Source organism: Myxine glutinosa, chromosome 8 (genome assembly GCF_964187855.1).
Source record: "Myxine glutinosa chromosome 8, kmMyxGlut1.1, whole genome shotgun sequence".
Lineage (NCBI taxonomy): Eukaryota > Metazoa > Chordata > Myxini > Myxiniformes > Myxinidae > Myxine > Myxine glutinosa.
Window position 1 is genome coordinate 51296311 of NC_136268.1, and position 22420 is coordinate 51318730.

Here is a 22420-nt window from a genome sequence, read left to right on the forward strand (position 1 = left end):
AGGAACGAAGTTGGGCTCAAGGCACTACACCTTGGGGGCATTCCATTCACAACTGAGAGAGGGAAGGGTCCCATTGATAGCAACATGTTCATTGCATGAGTAGAGGAAGTCAGTAATCCCAGAATTGCCAGGCTTGCCAGAAAGTAAAAACACCTGGTCTCTGGCTGATTGCCGAGAATGTGGTTTTACAACTGCAAGGAAATGTATCAATCACTTCCATTTTTCACAGAATTAAGTGTGCTGTTGTGGGTTACATAAAGCTGCTTAACACTGAAAAATTATACCTATTTTGAAATAGATTGTTCTGCCAGTTATTTTGCCTGCCAAAATTTCTGTCATGCGTTGTTAGCATAATGTACATTCCATTGGCTTGGGAACAACCTTGCCATCTGCCACGGTTCTCTGCTGCAAGTTGGCATGGGAATTGAACTTCCCATTCCTGAGGAACAAGCTGCCGAGTTACAATGCATGAAAAATCCGCATACTGACACCTCTCTTGCAAATTCAAAGGGCAGCAACGCAAGTACACAACTGCACCCGACGCCTCACTTTAGTGGGATGGTGTCATCTATGCCCTCAGCTCAGTATGGACTGGCTTCCAGTCACATCATTGCATTCACCTTCAAGTAAATTTACCTTCATGTCTTTGCTCTTGCACGAGCCTAGATTCTGTTTACAAAGAAAAAAGAAGAAAAAAAAAGTACACACTCTCTTTACACTAAATACAACTGAACTTTGCTTTTATCTTAATGCAGAACAGCAGACTTAATACATAGCAAAATCAAAAGTTTGATCCATGTGAGATTTAAATCGCATTATAACGAGGACTTTGATTTCAATAATGCACAGTATTTTCATATCAGATGCCAGGCTCATCAATAGTTCGCTTTACAAATTTCCAACATGATAAAGACGAATAACGGACTTCAATAGCCCTTCTGATGATGTAAATGGTCAGAAACACACTTGTAGTTGTTTTTTCATCTAAATGTACACTTTTACCGAGCATGTCCAAAAACAGCAGGTGAGGGAGCATAAAGTAAAGGGTTAAGTTTTTTTCTTGACATAATTTACACATCTCTCCAGCCTCTGTTCATGTCCATTTTAGAGTTTTTCCCAGTAGTTTTCAGCATGAACATGCTTGGCAAGCACAAACATTGCTTTGTTATATTCAAAGTGCAGCATTTCTCAGAAGGTATTTTCACACGTGAATGTGTTTGTAATGTCATCTGCAAGTACAATTATATAATCATTTGGCCTTGCTCCTAGTTGCGAGGGAGAAATCCTCAACTGTGCTGGCAACTCCACTCGCATACTGAGAGGTAATTTCACTCGAGAAATTACCGTTTGTAGTGCAAACGAGACATGGAGAGGGGGTGACGTCTAGCACACATTTCAGATTTGCCAAATTTGCCAAAAGATTAATTGCCAAAACAGATTTTAAGCACACAATTCATGCGCAAGAAAAAATGAATAATGGATAGGCCAAAAGGACACAGATTGAAGTGAAAGAGAAGATAAAAACGAGATGAGATGGGGGATTGTTTCTTTAAAGCAGTTAGTATTGTAGGATAGTTTGATAGGAAGAGTTGTGGAAGCCAGAAGAGTTGACCATGAAGATATATGCGGTATTTATTTGCGCATTGTTCAAACTAGCGTGGCTCGCGCGCCTCACCACACGTCATTTCAGAGGGATAGGCATCTTTGACCATGTCTGCTTTCTCAAGGAGTGAGGGATGGCAGGAATGGTTGGTGGGGGTTAGTGGTGGTGACAGTGTATTGGGGGTCGTTGGAGGTTGGGGGGGGGGGGGGTAATGGTGGATGGGGTGCATGGTGCTGGGTTTGACAGTGGTGGGGCGATGGGTGATGGGGGATGGAGGGGATAGTGGGGGAGGTCGGCCAAATATATTTTGTGCTCTGATTGAATATACACGATAAATGAGAAGTCAGAACCCAACACGTACAGTATAAATAAAAAGGAACTGAGCACAACAACAACAACATGCATTTTAAGGCCATGCACTGAGCACAAATTTATATTTATTTTAAATTATCAGTAAGAGCTGGAAGGGAAGGTCAATACAAATTTATCAAAAACTGGATGGGAAAGTCGAACTTCCGCCTCACAGAGCAGATGTGCCCCCAATACACCACCTCCCTTCGACTTCCGGCTGGGTTCTTACGACGTAGCTTTTATTTTGCCCATATCACGATCTACATCTCGATTAATCAAGTCAAAGTAAAAAAAAAACAAGACCGGAAGTCTAACAGCAGCGTAGCTGAGCTTGTGAAATATTATAAACCACAAACACATATGATTAGCTTTTTAAACAGTTGCTAATGCTGCTTATAACATTGAACAAAGAAATTTGGAGGAATCCCGACATCCGTGAGGTAAGTTTTACTTACAGAACTGAGCGAAGATCGACTGTAATCTATATACCCCACAAGGGTTGGGTAAATAACATGACCCTTCCTGCCGCTAAAGTGACGTTTTTCGTAGCGGCCTTTTGAAACTCACCAATTAAGGTTTCGTTTTGAAAATAACCAATGAAACCCACTTTTCCTGCTGTTTAACACGAAACTGAAAGGGAGGAAGACCGGGGTGTGCTCATTTACCAAGCAGCTAGCCATTGCTTGCCAAGCCAGCCGTTCCTTAACGGTTTTGAATGGAGTGCTTGCTCAAATGCTTCAACCAAATGGCGATCTCTCCACAAGAAACTTGATAAATGAATACACACCCAATGTTTGTGAGACCAGAACAAAGATCGACTGTAATCTATATACCACAAAGAGGAATGATCCTTACTGCCGCTCCCATAGTAAATGGGTGTTCTAGTAAATTGAAATGTCGGTCGGTGGAGTCAGCCGTCGTAATTACATCAAAGACGTAATGGCGTAGCGTGACGGCCGGACACAAAACTGCTGCTACTTTAATATACTGAAGATGACTATGCTTTTGATATTTGATTACATGCTATTGAAATGTGAGTACATCTATTAATTACATGCCATTGAAACACGAGTACATCTATTAATTACATACAATTGAACCCTGACTGAGTACGTCTATTAAATACATACTATTGGAATATGAGTACAACACATATATTAATTACATGCTATTGAAACGAGAGTACGTCTATTAATTACATACTATTGAAACGTAAGTACTGTATGTCTATTCATTACATGCTATCGAAACGTGAGTACATCTATTAATTACATGCTATTGAAACGTGAGTACATCTATTAATTACATGCTATTGAAACGTGGGTATGTCTATTAATTATATGCTATTGAAATGTGAGTACGTCTATTAATTACATGCTATTGAAACGTGAGTATGTCTTTTAATTACATGCTATTGAAACGTGAGTATGTCTATTATTTACATGCTATTGAAACTTGAGTACGTCTATTTATTACATGATATTGAAACTTGAGTACGTCTATTAATTACATGCTATTGAAATGTGAGTACGTCTATTAATTACATGCTATTGAAACGTGAGTATGTCTTTTAATTACATGCTATTGAAACGTGAGTATGTCTATTATTTACATGCGATTGAAACTTGAGTACGTCTATTTATTACATGATATTGAAACTTGGAGTAGGTCAAATTATTACATGATATTGAAACACGAGTACATCTATTAATTACATGACATTGAAATGTGAGTACATCTATTAATTACATGCTATTGAAAGTTAAGTACATCTATTAATTATATGCTATTGAAACGTGAGTACATCTATTAATTACATGCTAATGAAATGTGAGTACGTCTATTAATTACATGTTATTGGAATGTGAGTACGTCTATTAATTACATGATATTGAAACGTTAGTATGTCTATTAATTACATGCTATTGAAACATGAGTATGTCTATTAATTACATACCATTGTGCCCTGACTATGCCTCTTAAATACAGTACATACCATTGGAATATGAGTAGAGAACGTCCATTAATTACATGCTATGAAAACCTAAGTGTATCTATTAATTATACTGAGTACGTTTATTCATTACATGCTATTGAAACGTGAGTACCTCTTTTAATTACATGATATTGAAATGTGAGTTCATCTATTAATTACATACCATTGGACCCTGACCGAGTACGTCTATTAAATACATACGATTGGAATATGAGTCCAGTGCATCCATTAATTACATGCCATGGAAACTTGAGTACCGACATCTATTAATTACACTGAGTTCGTCTATTAATTACATGCTATTGAAACATTATTAAATGGGTTTTTTGCGTCTTTTTGGTCTTTATGGTATTTTGGGGTCTTCGGGGTCTTTTGGGTCTTTGGCGTATTTAAGGGTCTTTTGGATCGTCTGGGTCTTTAATCTGGATAGAGATCTCATGGTCTGGAGAGAGATCTGGGTCTGGATAGAGATCTCGCGAGATCTTTGTCGGCGACGGCACGGTTTTTCGGAGCTGTCCACGCTCTCACGCTTTCGAAGTTAAGTAATAATTGTTCACAATTGTATTTTTGTCGAAACTGTATTTATCTTTCGGTGTGTGTACCAAAAGTGTGTCCCGAGGAAGATTCTTGGTGTTAATCTTTCATACCTGTATAAAAAAAATCGTGGGTTATTTCGTGCCGGGTTTTTTTGCGCCTTGTACTTTGTTTCCTACCTCGAGGCTTTTTTTCTCTCAGCGGTCGATTGTGGTCCATTTACTTTTGTTCTCAGTTTTTCGCAGTCTTTTCACCCCATACTTCCTTGTTTAAAATCTCAACAACAACAAAAAAACATTTCCTTTTTTGTTCTTTTCGTTGTTCTTATTCGTTTATTCGTTGTTCTTATTCGTTCGTTCGTTCTTCGATCATGTGTTTCACCCCCATTTCCGCAGATAGTTTTCACTGCTCAATTTAAAAATGTTTAAACTTTCCCCTGAAGTACTGTATTCTGTCATATATTACAACACCTTTTTATTCTTCTTCTTTAAAAGGGTGCTTTCGACTTGCTCACCAAATCTATTCATTCCAAAAAAAAATTCCATCTCTTACAGTTCCTCTTTTCTACATTCCCTAAACTCTCCTGCACTCCATCCCCCCTCCAGCGTCCTTAAACGTATCTTTGACTCGAAGGTCACAAGAAACTCATTTTGCAATAAATGTTCGTTTCCCATCAATCGTACAACACTTTCTAAATTCCAATCTCACCCCTCCCCTCCAAATCTTCCCCATCACCCACCCCTTTCAAATCTCCCACGTTGCCCCTCCCCTCCAAATCTTCCCCATCACCCATCCCTTTCAAATCTCCCCCTTGCCCCTCCCCTCCAAATCTTCCCCATCACCAATCCCTTTCAAATCTCCCACCTTGCCGCTTCCCTCCTAAACTCCCCCCGCACCCCTCCCCTCCGAGACTCCCCCTCGCCCCTCCCCTCCTAAGCTCCAAATCTCCCCCATCTCCCATCCCTTTCAAATTCCCCCCCTTGCCCCTTCCCTCCTAAACTCCCCCCTCGCCCCTTCCCTTCAAATCTCCCCATCCTCATTTTTTCTCCATTTCAACCCTCTCACCCCTCCTCCTCAAAGCGTCCTCCCCGCTTCTTCCCCATTCCAATTCTCACCTCCATCTCCCCCAACCTTCTGCCTCGCTCTGCCCCCCCCCCTCAAATAACACCTCACTGTGCCTCACCCAATGACCATCAAACCTTTTGTCCGCCCCATCCTTCCCTTTCTCCTAGCTATTCTGAAATCTCTGACACACATTCAACAGCTCTCCCTACCTCTTCTTCCTCTTCCACATCTTACCCAACCCCTCCCCCTCCCCACCCCCCCCCCTGTTCTGTATCCGATGCTCCCCCTTCCCCTTCATTAACGGTATGGACCTCAAACATCCAGGGCCTTCGCTCAAATTTGACTGATCTCTCCATACAGGATGCTTCTGACAAACAAGACTTGATCTGCTTAACAGAAACTTTCCTCCTTCATGATGTCTCTGATTACTTAATATCTCTCCCGGGTTACTCCCTCCTCCGGTATGATAGACCTGAGCCTCGTCCTGGAGGCGGGGTTGCTATCTTTATCAAAAACTCTCTTCCTCACTCGCCCTGCACTGCCCTCTCTCCACCTCACCCCCAGGAGTACCTCTGGCTACGGCTTCCCCTTCGCTCCCACCTTTTGTTCATATGTGTGTTGTACCGTCCACCAAACAGTGATGGCTCCATCTACATCTCGCTGTCTGCTAATATGGACCAACTTCTATCTACTCATCCCAACTCTCTCTTCCTCGTATGTGGTGATTTCAATTGTCACCATGCCAGTTGGCTGGGTGTGGGTACCTCTCTCACCAGCCATGGCTCCTCAGCAAAGGACTTCTGCAACTCACTGGGACTGACACAATCTGTCAATTTCCCAACCCGGATCTCAGGCAACGGAGCATCTTCTCTTCCAGACTTGGTTATGATGAACTTTTTTTCTTTTTTTTTGTATATAAGATCGAGGCTCGTGAAAGAGTGAACATTAATCACACAGAAAGACAAACCGACACATAAAACATATAACATCGGGAGCGGTAGACAAGATGGGGAGACAGGGGGAAGGACGCAAACACAACATTTGAGAGCAGGGACCGAGAGACATGAAGAGATCTGAGAGAGGGCGAGGGCTTTTGGGGGGAGGCATGGGAAGGGGGGGGGGGGTGGGAGAGGTATAAAACATATGGACACTGCCAGGACCGCCGGGAAAGAAGTTGGAATTTCAAACAAGGTGGATCTGGGGTGAATTAGCGGGGGTAGAAAAGATCATGGTTTTGGATGGGGGAAGATAAGAGATGGTGGTGAACAGCTGTTTTAAAGACCTGGAGGGAGGAGTGGGATTGAAGGGAGTGAGGGAGTTTGTTCCAGAGGCGGGAGAAAAGAGGAATGAAAGAGTGAAGGTGAGCAGAGAACTGAGATTTCGGCAGTTTAACCATCAGAGGGTTGCTGGCAGATCTTGTGCGACCTGTAGGAATATTTGGGGGACAGAGCACAGAGAGAGCTGGGGGTGCAAGGCCGGAGAGGAGTCGGTAGAAGACAGAAAGACCACCTACCTGCCTGCGGTGAGCGAGTGAAACTTCCCTGCATATGTCTGCTGCTCTTCTTCTGCTCCAATCGGCTCATCTGATCATGTGCTTGTTAAAGTGGACATCTCTCTGACCATTCTCAGAGAGCCTCCTCAGCGTCAGCGAGTTTGGCATTTCACTCAGACCAACTGGCACGGTATTCAAGCAGCCATCAATCATCTGGACTGGTCTCCCATCTCTACTGCCTCTGACATCAACTCGTCCTGGAAATTCTTCCAAAGTAAATTGCTCTCTCTCTCATGCACAGATTTATCCCATCTCGCCTTCAGTTGTCATACCCTTCCTCCCGTCCATGGTACACGGATTCTTGTGGTGAGGCAGTTGCGCAGAAACAACTTGCCTTCGCCTCCTGGAAAGCAAATCCAACAGAAGGAAATGTCATTTCCTTTCACAAAGCCCGAAACAAGTGTGTGTCCACCTTCAGGAGAGCCAGGAAACAATATATCTCCACTCTCAAGACCGAACTCTGAAACGTGTCTTCCTCTTCCAAATCCTGGTGGCGTTTGGTCAAATCTGTTTCTGATGTTTGTTCCCCCTCCATCCCCTCACTTACCTCAAACGGCTACATAGTCGACTCCGCACGTGATAAAGCTGAATGCCTTAACTCTGTGTTTGCCTCTAAATCTTGTGTCCCAAACCCATCCCTCTCTGTACCCACCATACCTAGTCATACCCAGCTGTTCCTGGACTCTGTGTCCTTTCCTCCTGACAAGTTGGAAAAGTTTCTGTCAACCCTCAACTCTGATTCTGCAACTGGACCTGACGGCATCAGCCCACGGGTCCTAAAATTTTGCTCCGCCACTCTTTTACTCCCTCGCTCTGTTCTCTTCACCCTCTTTTGCTCAAGGTCATCTGCCATCACCTTGGAAATCAGCCAACATCACCGCTTTACACAAAAAGGTGCAAAAACAGATCCTTGCAACTACAGACCAATCAGCCTTCTCCCAATTATCAGCAAAGTCATGGAATCCATCATTGCTTCGGATATCAAATCTTTCCTCTTCTCAAATGCCTTGATCTCTGATCATCAATTTGGTTTCAGATCAGGTCACTCTACTCTGGACATGCTGCTTCTGCTGTCTCAACAAAGGATGGAGGTCCTCAATGTCAAAAAGGAAATTAGAGCTGTCTCCCTTGACATATCACGTGCCTTCGATACGGTCTGGCACCCCGCTCTGCTCACCAAACTCTCCTCCTTTGGTATCCATGGAAATCTCCACGCTTGGCTTGCGGACTTCCTCTCTAGTCGTAGTCAACGTGTGGCCCTGAATGGGTTTCTCTCATCTCCCCTTCCTGTTCAGGCTGGAGTTCCCCAAGGCAGTGTTCTGGGCCCTGTGTTTTTTCTGGTCTTCATCAATGATCTCTCTGACTCTCTTGAAAATCCTCTCTATCTCTTTGCTGATGACTCCACTCTTTGCCGCTCCATTCCTCACCCCTCAGATCGGCAGTCTGCAGCCTCCTCACTCTCTGCAGACCAGGACAAAATCACAGACTGGTCAAACAAGTGGAACATGTCTTTCAATCCTGACAAATCTCACACTCTTAATATGTCTCTCCGAAAAGACAGACTGGACAACCCTCCCATCCACTTTCTGAATAATCCTCTCCAAGAAGTTCTGTCACTCAAGCTTTTGGGTCTCACTATCTGCCATGATCTTTCCTGGGAAAACTACATTTCAAGTCTGGCCTCCAAAGCCAGTCGCCGACTGGGCATCCTCCGTCGTGTGAAGTCCTTCCTTGGCACACCTGAGCTCCTCACCACATACAAGGCTTTCATCCGCAGCTCAATGGAATACTGCTCTCCCCTCTGGGCCGGTGCTCCTGCCTCACACCTAGCTCGGCTTCACGCTGTTGAAACCAAAGCTTTCAGAATCATTGGAATCTCCCGCGATGAAGCTAACTCCGAGGGCCTTTCTCTTACTCACTGCAGGCAGGTTAGTGGTCTTTCTGTATTCTACAGACTCCTCTCCAGCCTTGCTCCCCCAGCTCTCTCTGGGCTCTGTCCCCCAAATATTCCTGCAGGTCGCACATGATCTGTCTGCAACCCTCTTATGGTTAAACTGCCAAAATCAAGACTCTCTGCTCACCTTCACTCCTTCATTCCTCTTTTCTCCCGCCTCTGGAACAAACTCCCTCACTCTCTTCAATCCCACTCCTCCCTCCAGGTCTTTAAAACAGCTGTTCAGCACCATCTCTTATCTTCCCTCATCCAAAACCTTGATCTTTTCTACCCCGGCTAATTTCACCCCAGACTCACTTTTTTGAAATACCAACTTCCTTCCTGGAAGTCCTTGCAGTGTCCTTGTGTTTTATACTTCTCCCACCCCTCCCCCCCTTCCCACGCCTCCTCCCCCCAAGCCCTCCCACAGATCTCCCGATGTCCCTGCTCTCAAATGTTGTGTTTGTGTGCTTCCCTTTCTCTCCCCAACTTGTCTACCTCTACCCTCATTATATGTTTTGTGTGTCAGTTTGATTTTTTTTTGTGTTGTAACTGTTAGCTCTTTCACGAGCCTCGATCCTGTATACACAAAACAAAAAAAACAAAAAAAGGGTCTTCGTTGTCTTCAGGGCCATTTGGGTCTTCAGGGCTTTTGGGGTCTTTTGGGTCTTTTGGTTCCTCAGGGTCTTTGGGGTATTTTGGTTCTGTTTTTTTTTTTTTGGATACAAGATCGAGGCTCGTGCAAGGGCTAACATTGATCACAAAAAGACAAACTGACACATAAAACATGAAACGTATGATAAAGGGAGCGGGCAACAAGATGGCGAGAGAGAGGGAAGCACACAAGTACAACATTTGTGGGCAGGGACATCGGGAGATCTGTGGGAGGGAGAGGGCTTGGGGGGAGGAGGCATCGGAAAGGGGGTGGGGGTGGGAGAGGTAAAAAAAACACATGGACACTGCGAGGACTTCCAGGAAAGAAGACAGTATTTCAAAAAAAAGTGGATCTGGGGGTGAATTAATGGGGGTAGAAGAGATCAAGGTTTTGGATGGGGGAAGATAAGAGATGGTGGTGAGACTGTTTTAAAGACCTGGAGGGAGGAGTGGGATTGAAGAGAGTGAGGGAGTTTTGAATAAAAAAAGGGTCTTTTGTCTTAAAGTCTTAAAGGGTCTTTTTGATCTTCGGAGTGTTTTGGGTCTTCAGGGTCTTTTGGGTATTCGGGGTGTTTTGGGTATTCGGGGTGTTTTGGGTCTTCAGGGTGTTTTGGGTCTTCAGGGTGTTTTGGGTCTTCAGGGTGTTTTGGGTCTTCAGGGTGTTTTGGGTCTTCAGGTGTTTTGGGTCTTCGGGTGTTTTGGGTCTTCGGGGTGTTTTGGGTCTTTTTGGTATTCAGGGTCTTTTGGGTCTTCGAGGTCTTTCGGGTCCTCTGGATCTTTAAGGGCATTTGGGTATTTAGGGGTCTTGGTGATCTTAAGGATCTTGGGGCTGGGGGACTTGTAGGGTCATCAAAGGTCTGAGGGGTCTCAGCATTCTAAAGGGTCAAAAGGTCTATTCCAACAGTACATAATAATTAATAGTTCACGGACTATGTTTTTGGGTGTTATTTTTTTTGAAGAAGAAGACGTTTTGGTCACAAATGTACAAACAAACAAACATAACCATATACGTTTGCTCTATTATAATAAGATACACACATAAAAGTGACTGGTGTGTGCAGGTACATATGAGCGTGCATCTGTCGAACGATTGCTAGTACAGGACCATTCGACTTTTCTTAAGTCAAACACGTACAGTTCATAAGTTTGTTCCTCGTTAGCCTCTCCAAACCTCCCCTTCCTCTGTAAATTATATTTAACTCTACCCCCATCCCCAAAATATAGCCTTGTTAAGAGAGCTCAACTGCCTCTATCTTGGCTGATGTCATCAATATGGTACGTAAAATGTGTTGGGGTAGTAATTCAAGTGTATATTTGGTTGGAATGAAGAAACAGCAGATACCAGATGGGCAGAATGTTTTTTTTATTTGTATTTTTCCTTGTATTTTCTTATCAAGGTAACTTTCTCAATGAAAATGATAGGCCAATTTGTTGTCCCGTTATGCTTAGCAGGTAAATCAGTCACTACCTCAACTGACTGATTTACCTGCTGAGCTGTGTTTGCTCAATGTACGATTTAGCAAACAGCTACAGCTAGATGGGCACTCGGCAGAGCGCATACCTCCGCCACGCAATGCCTGACCCAGGAGAACATATCGGGCCCAATAATGTTTAGAAATGTTGTGCTACATATCGTTTTTGGCACCATCTCTCAATGCTGAAAAAACAATTTTAAAATTCTCACATCCGGATCTGGACTTGGATCTTCACCAAAATCGAATCAATTCGTCCTTGTCACACTCCCAATCTGTCCACCAAATTTAATCCAAATCCATCCACCGCTTTTTGAGATATCATGCACACAAACAGACAAACAAACAGGGGTGAAAACATAACCTCTGACCACCTTCGGTGACAGAGGTAATTGTGTCCAACTGCAGTAAAGACAAAAAAAAAACAAGCAGCCCAAAAATGAGTGTCTCAGAACATACCATTCAAGGCCACATTGACATGGATGCCCTCAGGAGAAAGAGTCACTGCAGCCTGTGATGACTCCGAAACGCTCTCAACTTTGGAGAAACCTCCAGGACTTGCTACATATCGCAACGCTTTTTGTGACCTCTTGTGCTTCTTCCATTTTTGATCACCGATGCCACCAGGACGCATTTTCAGCTGTAAAAAAAAAAAAAAAAAAGGAGCAAAGGTTCATTAACAAAGCATTATTAATATATAAATGAGTGGTTGTCAAACTTTTTGAAAAGGTGACCCTTTCACCCAGCAAGCCTCTGAGCATGATCTCCTTATGGAATTTCTTTTTTAATTTAGCATTTAAAGTAGATCTGGTCTTGAGAGAACATCCTGAGTGCGTACTCCAAGGCAGTCTCTCAAAATAGGTAGCCGTTCATTAATTAGGATACTCGCAAGACAACTTGTGTCTAAATGCAACACATATACTTTAGCCTTTCCCTATGATAACAATGAGATCAATTTCAATTTTTCCACTCTGCCCTGGGACACTGAAGCCTGTGCAATGGTGGGTGCAATCAAGCAACTCTGCTTTTTCAACATGGAAAGGAAATGTGACCGAGGGTAACTTTAGGTCACTCTAAGGTTGACTACAACTGTGTCCATCCTGAGCGAAGCAAGAAAACATAATCTTGCAAATCATAAGGCTGAACAAGACTCCTTCCACCACAGTCATGGTGGCACCTTGTCAAGTCCGTCTCTGGGGTATACTCCTCCATCCTCTCCCACGCCTCAAATGGCATATTAAGCAGAATCTACGTGAGATAAGGTAAAAGGTTTTCAACTCAAATGTCAAAAATTAGAAAGGGCATATCTGATGTTGTCCTTCAAGGAAAGCCGGTTTCGGGATGTCACCTTTATTGTGAAAATGCTAGTGAATCCACTCTCACATTCGTAGGTAGTGGGGCCGGTGATTATATTGAGGCTATTAAAGATGTTGAAGAGTGATATAAAGAATATCTTATCACAGAAGTTTTTGTTCAGCTCTTGTTTCCCTCTCTGCAGCAAAATCTCTACCATCTCTTCACGAAGCAATGAAGCAAATTTTTTCATTGCATTTAAACGAATTATAGCGATTGCTCTCTGTTTCGACAGGTAATTGTGACCCCTCATGTAAGAATGTCTCCCCCACCGTCAAAGAGCCTCATTTTTGAGAAATGGTGGTCAAAAAGATCATGATGGGAAATGTGCTTTTGTGGGTGATTTACAACAATAATTTCCTACATCCTCATCTCTTAACAAAAGCCATATAATTATTAATGGTCATTTGCTGGAAGATGGTGGAAGACACTTTGTTCATTGCTGGCATATAATGTTAACAAGGAAAGAAAAGAAAGGTAACAAAACCTAGATTTACACTTGTAGATTATGAGGACATCTGGTCCAATTCCACCTGCGCCTTATTTGCATGGCCAGAAATTTAATCTCTCAATCTTATTTGGGCAACCCTGGTGTTGGGCTAGCGGCTAGGGTGCCGGCTTAGGATCCTAGGATCCTGGGTTCGAATCCCGGTCGATCGCTGAATTAACGCCAGGGGGGTTGACTCAGCCTGTCATCCTTCCGAGGTCGGCTAATTGAGTACCAGTTCACTGGTAATTCCCTGTTTGTCGTTAAAGGCGGCAAAAAGGGTTGGCGTCAGGAAGGGCATCCGGCCGTAAAACATTGCTTCAAAAAGGGGACCAAAAAACAACAACAACCATGGTTCCCGAAAAAGGCCAACCCCCGCTTTGCGGGGAAAAATGGCCTCTAAAGGTGGTTTTTTTTTGTTTTTTTTAATCAATTTAATTTCTAACTCTATTCTCACCAAAACCATATTACTCTAACATCCATATTCATTTACAAACAACATACATATTTATTTTTATCCCAAGGAAGACAATTTAGCCAAGGTGTGGGGAAGATTGATTTAGCTCTGAAGCCAACTACATACGACTCCGAGATGTAGCACCATCTGCCGGCCGACATGCATACCTTGCGTTGTTGAAACTCAGACATTCTATCCTATCCTGGTATTACTGCTGAAAATATCTGACAGACACCGTAGCAAAAGAAAAATTATGCCAGGATGCAACCAAAGGATAACTACATCACTATATGTAGATAGCAGCACCTCGTCAGTGGTTTTAGTAAAAACCTTATATTTTGCTGATTTTCAGGAGCAGGCATCTTTTCCAATGGGATAATAATAAATAATAATAATAATAATAATAATAATAAAGGACTGGTCTTTATTCAAAGCTGGGGATTACCTTGCAAAGTAAATTATTGTTTTGTAAAAAACAAACAAAAAAATTAACCTGATGATAATAACAAACAAAAGTCTGGTCAAATTAAAACTAGAATGGCACGGTTTGACATCGCGACATCAACCGATATGGCTCTGCTCACATTATTACATCATCATAAATACGTATACCAAGTTTTTATTGAAATCCCTTTAGCTGTTCTCAAGTATCAGGTTTTTACCTGACATGACCTCTGACCTTTGACCCCACAATCTAATCCGTTTATCTTTACATCATTGTACATACTTGTAACCAATTTTAACCATTCCCTTCAGCCGTTCTTAGGTTATTGTGGTAACAAAAACCTATTACAGACTCTGTCCTTTGACCTCTTGATGCAGAAATCTCATAAATTCATCTTTGCATCATCATATATAGTATATACTTATACCAAGTTAGGTCAAAATCCATCACTGGTTCACAATTTAGTGTGATAACAGCATTTTACCTAATGGGACTTCTGACCTTTGATCTCTTGACCTCATAATCCAACCAGTTCATCTTTGCATCATTACACATACTTGCACCAAGATTGACTTGGATCCCTTCAGACATTCTTAAGTTATCACGGTAACGAAAACCTATCACAGATGGACAGACGGAGGGTCAACCCGAAAACATAATGCCTCTGTGACTTCGTTGGTTGAGGCATAAAAAACACCTTGCATATTTCTCGCTAAAATTAAATATATTTGAACAGAATAAATGGAAAGGCTGAAAAAATAGCAAGTGAGGTAATCAGGAGGATATAAGAGAAATAAGGCACCAATGATTGAAGGTAAGGAAATGGGCATGGAGAATAAAAAGTAATAAAGAGAAATCTCATAATTATTATGTAATTTTACATAATTTGACATCACAATACACATCGATTAAATTAATATACTGTCCAAGGTTGTGTTGGCATTGACAAGCCATTTAAGCAAGCATCATTGCTTGAAAATACTGCAATCAAAACCCTCAGTTTCTTGAACTGAAAGATGTATTAAATATTCATGAAACCAAAATAGCATTCTTACCTTTTTCATGTTTACAAGGAGAAAGTTCTTGCCTTCTTCCTTGAATACGGGCAACCTGTAAATTACAACCAAAAATAAGAATGCAGAAAAAAAAAGTCTATTGTAATATGGTTATATTACCAAAAATGATTGAATGCACGAAATTTACCATATAAACCATAAGCAGGAGACATGCAAATGTTCAATTATGTAGAAATGTATATGGCAGTGAAATTGTTCTGTTCTTATAGCTTTTTGACTATTGCAGAAGCGAAGGATAATGCTGGATAGACCGTAATTTGATGAGCACATGTGGATTCTGCCCTGTAAAAAGCACAGGCTTAAAGAACATGATTTCCCTGTATGTATTATCCTGTTTAGCTGTTCATTCCACGTTCCAGTAATCTCGTCTATGCTTTCTCACCATCTAAACCTTAATCAGTTGACATAAAACCTCCACCAGGCCAGTCCAAAACACCATGTGCTGATAAGACTACATAATGCAAGGCTCTCAATTAAAGCCAGAGACATTGCCTTACAGCAGACATCCACGGGCCCTAAGGGATCATGTGATATGGTGAACAGGTCAGGAAGCATACATTAAATCAAATGAAAAGCTCTGCTTCCAATAAAGGCCGCCCACCAGGCCGCTCACAAGGATTTGCTTGCAAAGTCTGAGAGATCAGGCAGAATTATTGCTGCACCAATTCACATGCAAGGCAGAGTGCCCCCATATGCCATTTCAGATAAAATTTTATGAGCTATGTATCTTGAAAGATTGAGAAAACTCTTTCAAAATCACAAAGAAATTAAGGATCTATAAAGATATACTGCAATACTGCCGATGCTACAAATTATTTAAAGGAAGCCAGGCCCATTTCAGGCACATAATTATACATCAAATTTTATGAACAGCAAGCTGCAGCAAACCAAAGCCAGCACCATCCTCAAAGCATTGACATTTGATATAGAAATGAATGTTATTAGGATAGAAAATGCTTCTTTAAAAAAAAAAACATTAACAGCAAATAGTGAACATAAAAACATTGCATTTTAAAAAACAGAATGCATTCTGTGCTGCAAGTTAAAAAAACATTTTGAAAACATTTTTTTTAGACACAACAAATACAAACTAGAAAGCATCTCAAAATGCAAAGCCCGTTCGTCCATGTCTGCTTCATCCTCGAAATACCCTTTACGAAAACAGCAAAAATAAATTGCACATTTTATTCATTCACATTCTCCATATTTTCATCACAAAGGTTTGTTGAAAATTTGATCACAAAAGCTCGATTGGTAAAATAATTATGGCCTGGAAAGACACATTGAAGTTCAATGATAAATGAATAAATAAACAAGGAAGCGATTTAAACAAGGATCAAAAAAGAAAATCAAGGTTCAAAAAATAAACAAGGATCCAAAAAAATCCAGATGTCTCGTGCAATGCGGCAGAGGACAAGCCAGGAAAGCCTTGGTAGGTGATTGAAAAATAAAAGGTTTTGCAAACAATTAGCCCTCACCCCCCCCACCCCCCCTCCCCCCACTCCCCATCGAGTGGGCTGACGGTCATATTTTGATGTTGCAGTTCAGACCTCTGCAGCAGATTTGGGGAAACCCCCACTGGGAGGCGCCCATTTGCAAAATCGAAAAATCCAGGACCAAGCGATCCTGTGGACCATCAAGTAGGAGGGCTGTATCGGGTTTCAGAGCAGTCGGTTCGTAAATAAGGCTCAAGTATGGATCCAAATTTTTGGCGGCAACCCCCTTGGAAGCCCCCATGATCCAAAATCGAAACATCGTAGCCTGAGCTCCAGTAGAAGGGCTGTAACGAGTTTCAGGGCAATCGGTTGGTAAATAAGGGACAAGTAGGGATCCAAAGTTTGGGGCTTAGCCTCCCAACCCCTCCCTTGAGAGCCCCCATGATCCAAAATCGAAAAATCGATGTCCGAGTGATTGTGCAGGCTACTGTCTTGCATTTATTTGTCATGTTTCAGAACAATCAAACGGGTGATAAGGAAGGAGTAGCAAAATTAGCAAAAAATTAACAGACGGACGGACAGACATCTGGACATCATGACCCATTTTATAAGTTAATCTCTTCGAGAATCGAAATGAGATGACCTAAAAATGGAAAGGGGTAAGGTGAAGGGCATTTGATATGAGCATGTTTGTTAATTTTTCTCCAAAATCGAAGCTCATGGAAAAGCGAAGCAACGGAGAGAAAAAGGGAAAGGCCCGCACAGTGAGGCACTGCCTCAAAAAAACAAAAACAGGAGGAAAAAGTGGGACAAAAGAAAGGAATGAATAGAAACAAGAAAAGAGGAAAGGGAGGAAACACAGCAACATATCTGAAGAACTACAACAGCATGCAGCGTCGAAAAGGACACATGAACCCAGTACAAAAGTACATGCAAAAGGTACTCAACTAGATGGATAAATGTGTTACTTTCACAAATTATCATTGACAAAAACCTAAACAAGACAATTCCACAACACGTGTCCTCTCTTTTTGAAGACAGTTTCTCACAGCAGAGGTCGCGTATGGTTGCGAAGGAACCCACAACCAGAGCCCAACTACACCTTGCAATGACACAATGGGGTCAAGCAGCCAACAGCAAAGACTAAAAAATAAAATCCAATGATTTTCTTTTAGCCAATCACTAATAACCAGATCACAAAGGTGAGACTGTTGTTTGAGACTGTATACCTGATAAAACTTTTTTTCGGTTGTCACAAATCAAGCCTCGTCATGGCTGGTTGGCATTATTTATGTCCAAGTATTACTTGTATATTCCTTGAGACGTGACGTTTCCCCCAAAATTTATACATGAGGAAATACAAATCTCAGAAATTCATATTCTTCGTGGCTTTTACACCATTATTTAGTCATCAAATTATTCATGCTACAAAACAAATGCTTCAAGCATAATAAATGCTTCAAAATATAGATCATAGACAGCAAAGAAATAAATGTAAATGTGTATTGCTGAAATGCTTCGACAAACATTGCGGTGACAGAAACACGAGTAAAAATATATCGTTCCTCACGACCTCCAACCTCACCTGGTGAAGAGAAACTGCACCATGTCCACGAGCGCATGTTCAGCAGATTTCCTCAACAGTTCTGCACACAGCACAAGCAAGTACGTCAGCTTTTGAAACATATCAATCCAAGTACAGAAAACTAGAGAGTTCGTAGAACACGTTACCTCATGCAGGGCTGCAAGGATACACTTCAATGACATAAAATAATGATCTGAAAGATAGTTTTTAAAAATCCGGAAGTTTAGTGCTATTGAAGCAGTCTTATTCACCACCCTACTTGACATGTCCAAGTATTGCAAAATGGAAGGTTTTTGAAAGTGCAAATAAGGTGATTTGTGTTCTACAGTGTTCAAGTATATAATTCAATTTAAATAAAATAAAGATTGTAAAGGTCATATAAAAAATTAATTCCAGAAGTTTACCACCATTTACACCGTGGCTATTACACCACCTTATCTAACACGTTACATTAGTTAATCATGCCTGTTGTTTGTGTCCTTTATGACGTCCTTAAAAACAGTAACCTTCCTGTTTGGAATGATTTTCAATTATGTTTGCCTGCAAGGCAGCCAGAGTGAAAATATTACCTACCTCATCTCTGCGTGTGCGTGATTGGGACAAATTCAGAGAGAAAGTACTGTTAAACGACAGATTCCTTTTCAGATTCGTGTTCAAAATATAACATTCAATTTAAATTGGATTGTTCATCATCGACGATGAACTGACGTTTACAGTAAGATGGACGGAGAGATGGACAGATATGACCCAATTGCTTAACCCTGCTTTTTGCTTCGCGAGCATGGGGTAATATAATTAATTCTACTTTTGCTGCAAAATATCATAAACTGACTTGGCAGCAATCTTCATCACAACATGCATCTTTCTGGTGGTCACGTTCGTTATTCAGTCACAGGAGAATAATCCATCCATTGCACCTTTTCAAATATTTTGAGGCAATTTAAGGAAATGCGCGCAATTGTACGTCAAAGACCTGTGAAATATTTTCATTTCCTAAGAGTTAGACAACATTCGTTCAAGGATTGAAACAAATTGGATTGTTTGGGTGGTTCATGGGCTGGCTCTGCCAAAAAGTTCTAATTTTTTTAAAATCCAACTTCAAAAATGCGCCAGATTGCAGTATTTGGAGATCTCAATCATAGGTACAATTGACTGTCTATTCTCTATAATAAATCTTTAAAATAAGGTGAAAATCTGAAAACATGGCAAAACAGATTTGGTGGCATGATGGTTAGACTTAGAGCGTCCACTCTGAGTCTTGGAGGTTGCTGGTTCGATCCCAAACCTGCCCAAGTCAAACTAAAGACCTAAAAATGGTACGTACTACTTCCTTACTTGACACTCAGCATTTGACACTATCAGAGAGAAAATAAATGTCACAAGTCAGGAGACGACGATGGTTCACGAGCGAGCAGTATTCAATGACAAAGGACGGACTATAACCGAAACAGGCCCGAACTGAGTGGTTCGGGGGCCCAAATGGCAGGTGTCGGCCCCCGGCACGCAGTGTACATGCCTATTTACAAAGGGCCCCAATGCGCTGAGTGCGCAGGCCTTCAAGAGCCAGCTGTACGTAATTGTGTGTGGTGCTAGCCTGGAAATGTCAAAACGAAGGTTACTGACCTTGAAATGAGATAGAAAATAATGTATAATCAGCTATGAGGTTAGTTAGCTACACAATACCGAAAATTCGGTTCGATTCCGACAACTTTGAAAATTTGACCTTTGTGACCTTCAAAGGTCAAAAGTCGAAGATTCTTGAAATTTGTTGGAAAACTTGTATTTCATGATGTATGTGATAATATAAAAACATGTACGACATTTCACCCTATCAGGAAGCGAACAATGTAATGAAACAATCAAAAATCGACTTTTCTAAATTTCGTGACCTTGTGACCTTGACCTTGGGGCGAAAATGAAAAATCGAGCTCCGTGGGGCTAGACACATGACATTGGCCTAACCAAATACCGAAACCCCTGTCAGATTCCACCAACTCCCTCGGAGAAGATGTAGCTTGAACTCGATTACCCCCGAAAAAGATCTTTTTCGGGCGTCGCTCCGCCGACAATGGGTGCAATACGCCCACTCTAGGCAGGACACAACTAGATCATGATATCAACCTCCCACCCAAGTTTCATCAAGATCGGATGATATCATCGGGTAGTTATGCTGTGGACAGACAGACAGACAGATAGACACACAGACAGACACACACCCATGACGAATATAGTGGTCACTCTGTTTGATAACTCGTGAACCAATAAATGTGGTTTCTCTGGTACACAGTACGCAGTGTGTCTTCCACCAATCTCAGCGACTGTGTCTGAAGTCAAGTCCACTGCTGTCTCATCTATTTATATGTACGGGTGTGCATGATTTGGGTTTCTCTTCCATGAGCCATCAACCCTGTAGAAAAATAAAATAAAAAAAACAAAAATTCTAGTCTTTGCTTGAAACAACACGTCAAAATTTCAAACTGTAAAGTGTCCACAATAAATATTCCCGAAACATTGTGTTACGGAGAAATAAAGAGCTCATAACACCACGATAATGTCAAAATATGGTGTCCAAAATTAATATACCTGAAAGAAGAACAAATCTCTTGGACAAAAATTTGATTATAAAATATAAGGTCATGCAAGGGATATTTCATCAGTGACTTGAGAGTCCTGCTGATCCACAGTGTATGGAATTGTTTGTGCTAAATCCCCCAAAATTAAATGCGTGACACATACCTCTTGCTGCACGAGATCATGACATAAGAGAAAATTGAGCGAGTTTCATTCCCAGTGCACAATACTTGACGGGTATGAAGTCATCTCGCATGAATAAAAACCCGCATGCGTGAATAAAAATAATAATGCACTTTGTTACAAAATATATCCTGCATCATGAGCACTGCACCAAATATTGCATTTAACAAAACCCCAAAAATACCTTTTTTTGACAGTAACAAAAGTTTTAAAATGTCCATGTTTCAATAAGCTCAAAACTGTTTTACTTTATGTTTTTATTTAATTTTTTATTTATTTTCATTTTGTTTTTAGCTCTTACATGAGCCTCGACTTTGTATACAAAAATAAATAAATAAAGAAATACAATTTTTTAATGTTTAAAAAAATTGTTGGTCAATTCGCAAGAAGTTTGTCATTGTTTAAATACTTTTTTTTCTCAAAATACGTAAAAGCTTCAATGCAAGTAAAGATCTATCAAGATACTTAACACAAGACAAAAGGTAGGAAGAGAAAGTAAGAAGCTGTGCACGTCAAAATGTTTACAGAGAACGATAGAGCCAAGATTGCAGGCCAGCAGTTCCGAAATCGTGTCATCCTGTGGAACTCCCAATGGAGGGCACCAGAGGGCCTCGGAGAACTGTGCATTTGTGTGTTTGGGATTAGTGAAGGCAATATAAAACTCGTCTTCCCTTCCTACACAAATGCCTCACTTTCCACATTGAAACCGCAATACACCTCTGTCCCAAGGGATGATATCTAAGAGCACAACGATTTGGATCAATACCGAATTAAAATTAGTTTTCATTGCTTCTAAAAATAAAGTGAACTTCTCATTGCCTTTATTTGCAAAGCAGGACTTCAAATAAGCTTCGTGCAAGACAGACTTATTTGGTTAGCTCTTTAATAATATAAAAGTACACCATCTAAAAAGAACTGTGGAATTACACAAATTGCCAGCCAAGGGTGAAATCTTTTATCAGGGATTGATAGGATTTTAATTTTTTATTTATTTTACATTCCTACCGATTGTTTTTATCCAAAGATATTCTCAACTGCCTTCAGCTCCTTTCCTCAAATATTGTAAAGGGGTATAATAACATAAGCCTATGTACAATGCAATCCAGGTAACGTCGAACGAGGAGCTTGTACATGGAAAAAAATTGAAGGAGACGACGTAAGCATACTTGTAAAATTAGATATTTATTTTTATTTAAGGTCATGCAAGGGATTGAGTCCGGCTGATCCACAGTGTATGGAAAAGTACACATAAATGGCATAATTCTGTCCCCCTTTCCAATTCCCCACATGTGTGCCCCAATCATATTGTCTGTTAAGCATGTTAGCTTCCTTCCCCACTCTTATACACTCTGCGCTTTCCAATTCTCCATCCATCCCATATTTTATACTTCCAGACACACACACACATCTGCATCACATTATATATTCAGGGAGAGGGAGGCGAATTTCATACACAGCTTTAGTGTGAGGAAACATGGAGCTTATATGGCCTAAAATACTGGCCCTCTCCACCGCAATGCATTTTTCCTGCATTAAAAACAGATTAAGAAAAAGTTAAAGTGTGTGTGTGTGTGTGTGTGTGTGTGTGTGTGTGTGTGTGTGTGTGTGTGTGTGTGTGTGTGTGTGTGTGTGTGTGTGTGTGTGTGTGTGTGTGTGTGTGTGCGCGC

General features: G+C 41.3%; 1 protein-coding gene across 7 annotated transcripts in view; it reads right to left on the reverse strand.

Moving 5' to 3' along the window:
- Positions 1-22420, reverse strand: part of GBF1 (golgi brefeldin A resistant guanine nucleotide exchange factor 1) — a 430048-nt gene that overhangs the window by 171074 nt on the left and 236554 nt on the right. For all 7 annotated transcript variants that reach the window (XM_078783293.1, XM_078783294.1, XM_078783296.1 and 4 more), the window contains 3 exons: positions 18000-18060; positions 14958-15012; positions 11620-11800 (listed from right to left, as the gene is read on the reverse strand). In XM_078783293.1, the coding sequence (XP_078639419.1) occupies positions 11620-11800; positions 14958-15012; positions 18000-18060 (297 nt within the window). The remainder of the gene's footprint in view (positions 1-11619; positions 11801-14957; positions 15013-17999; positions 18061-22420) is intronic.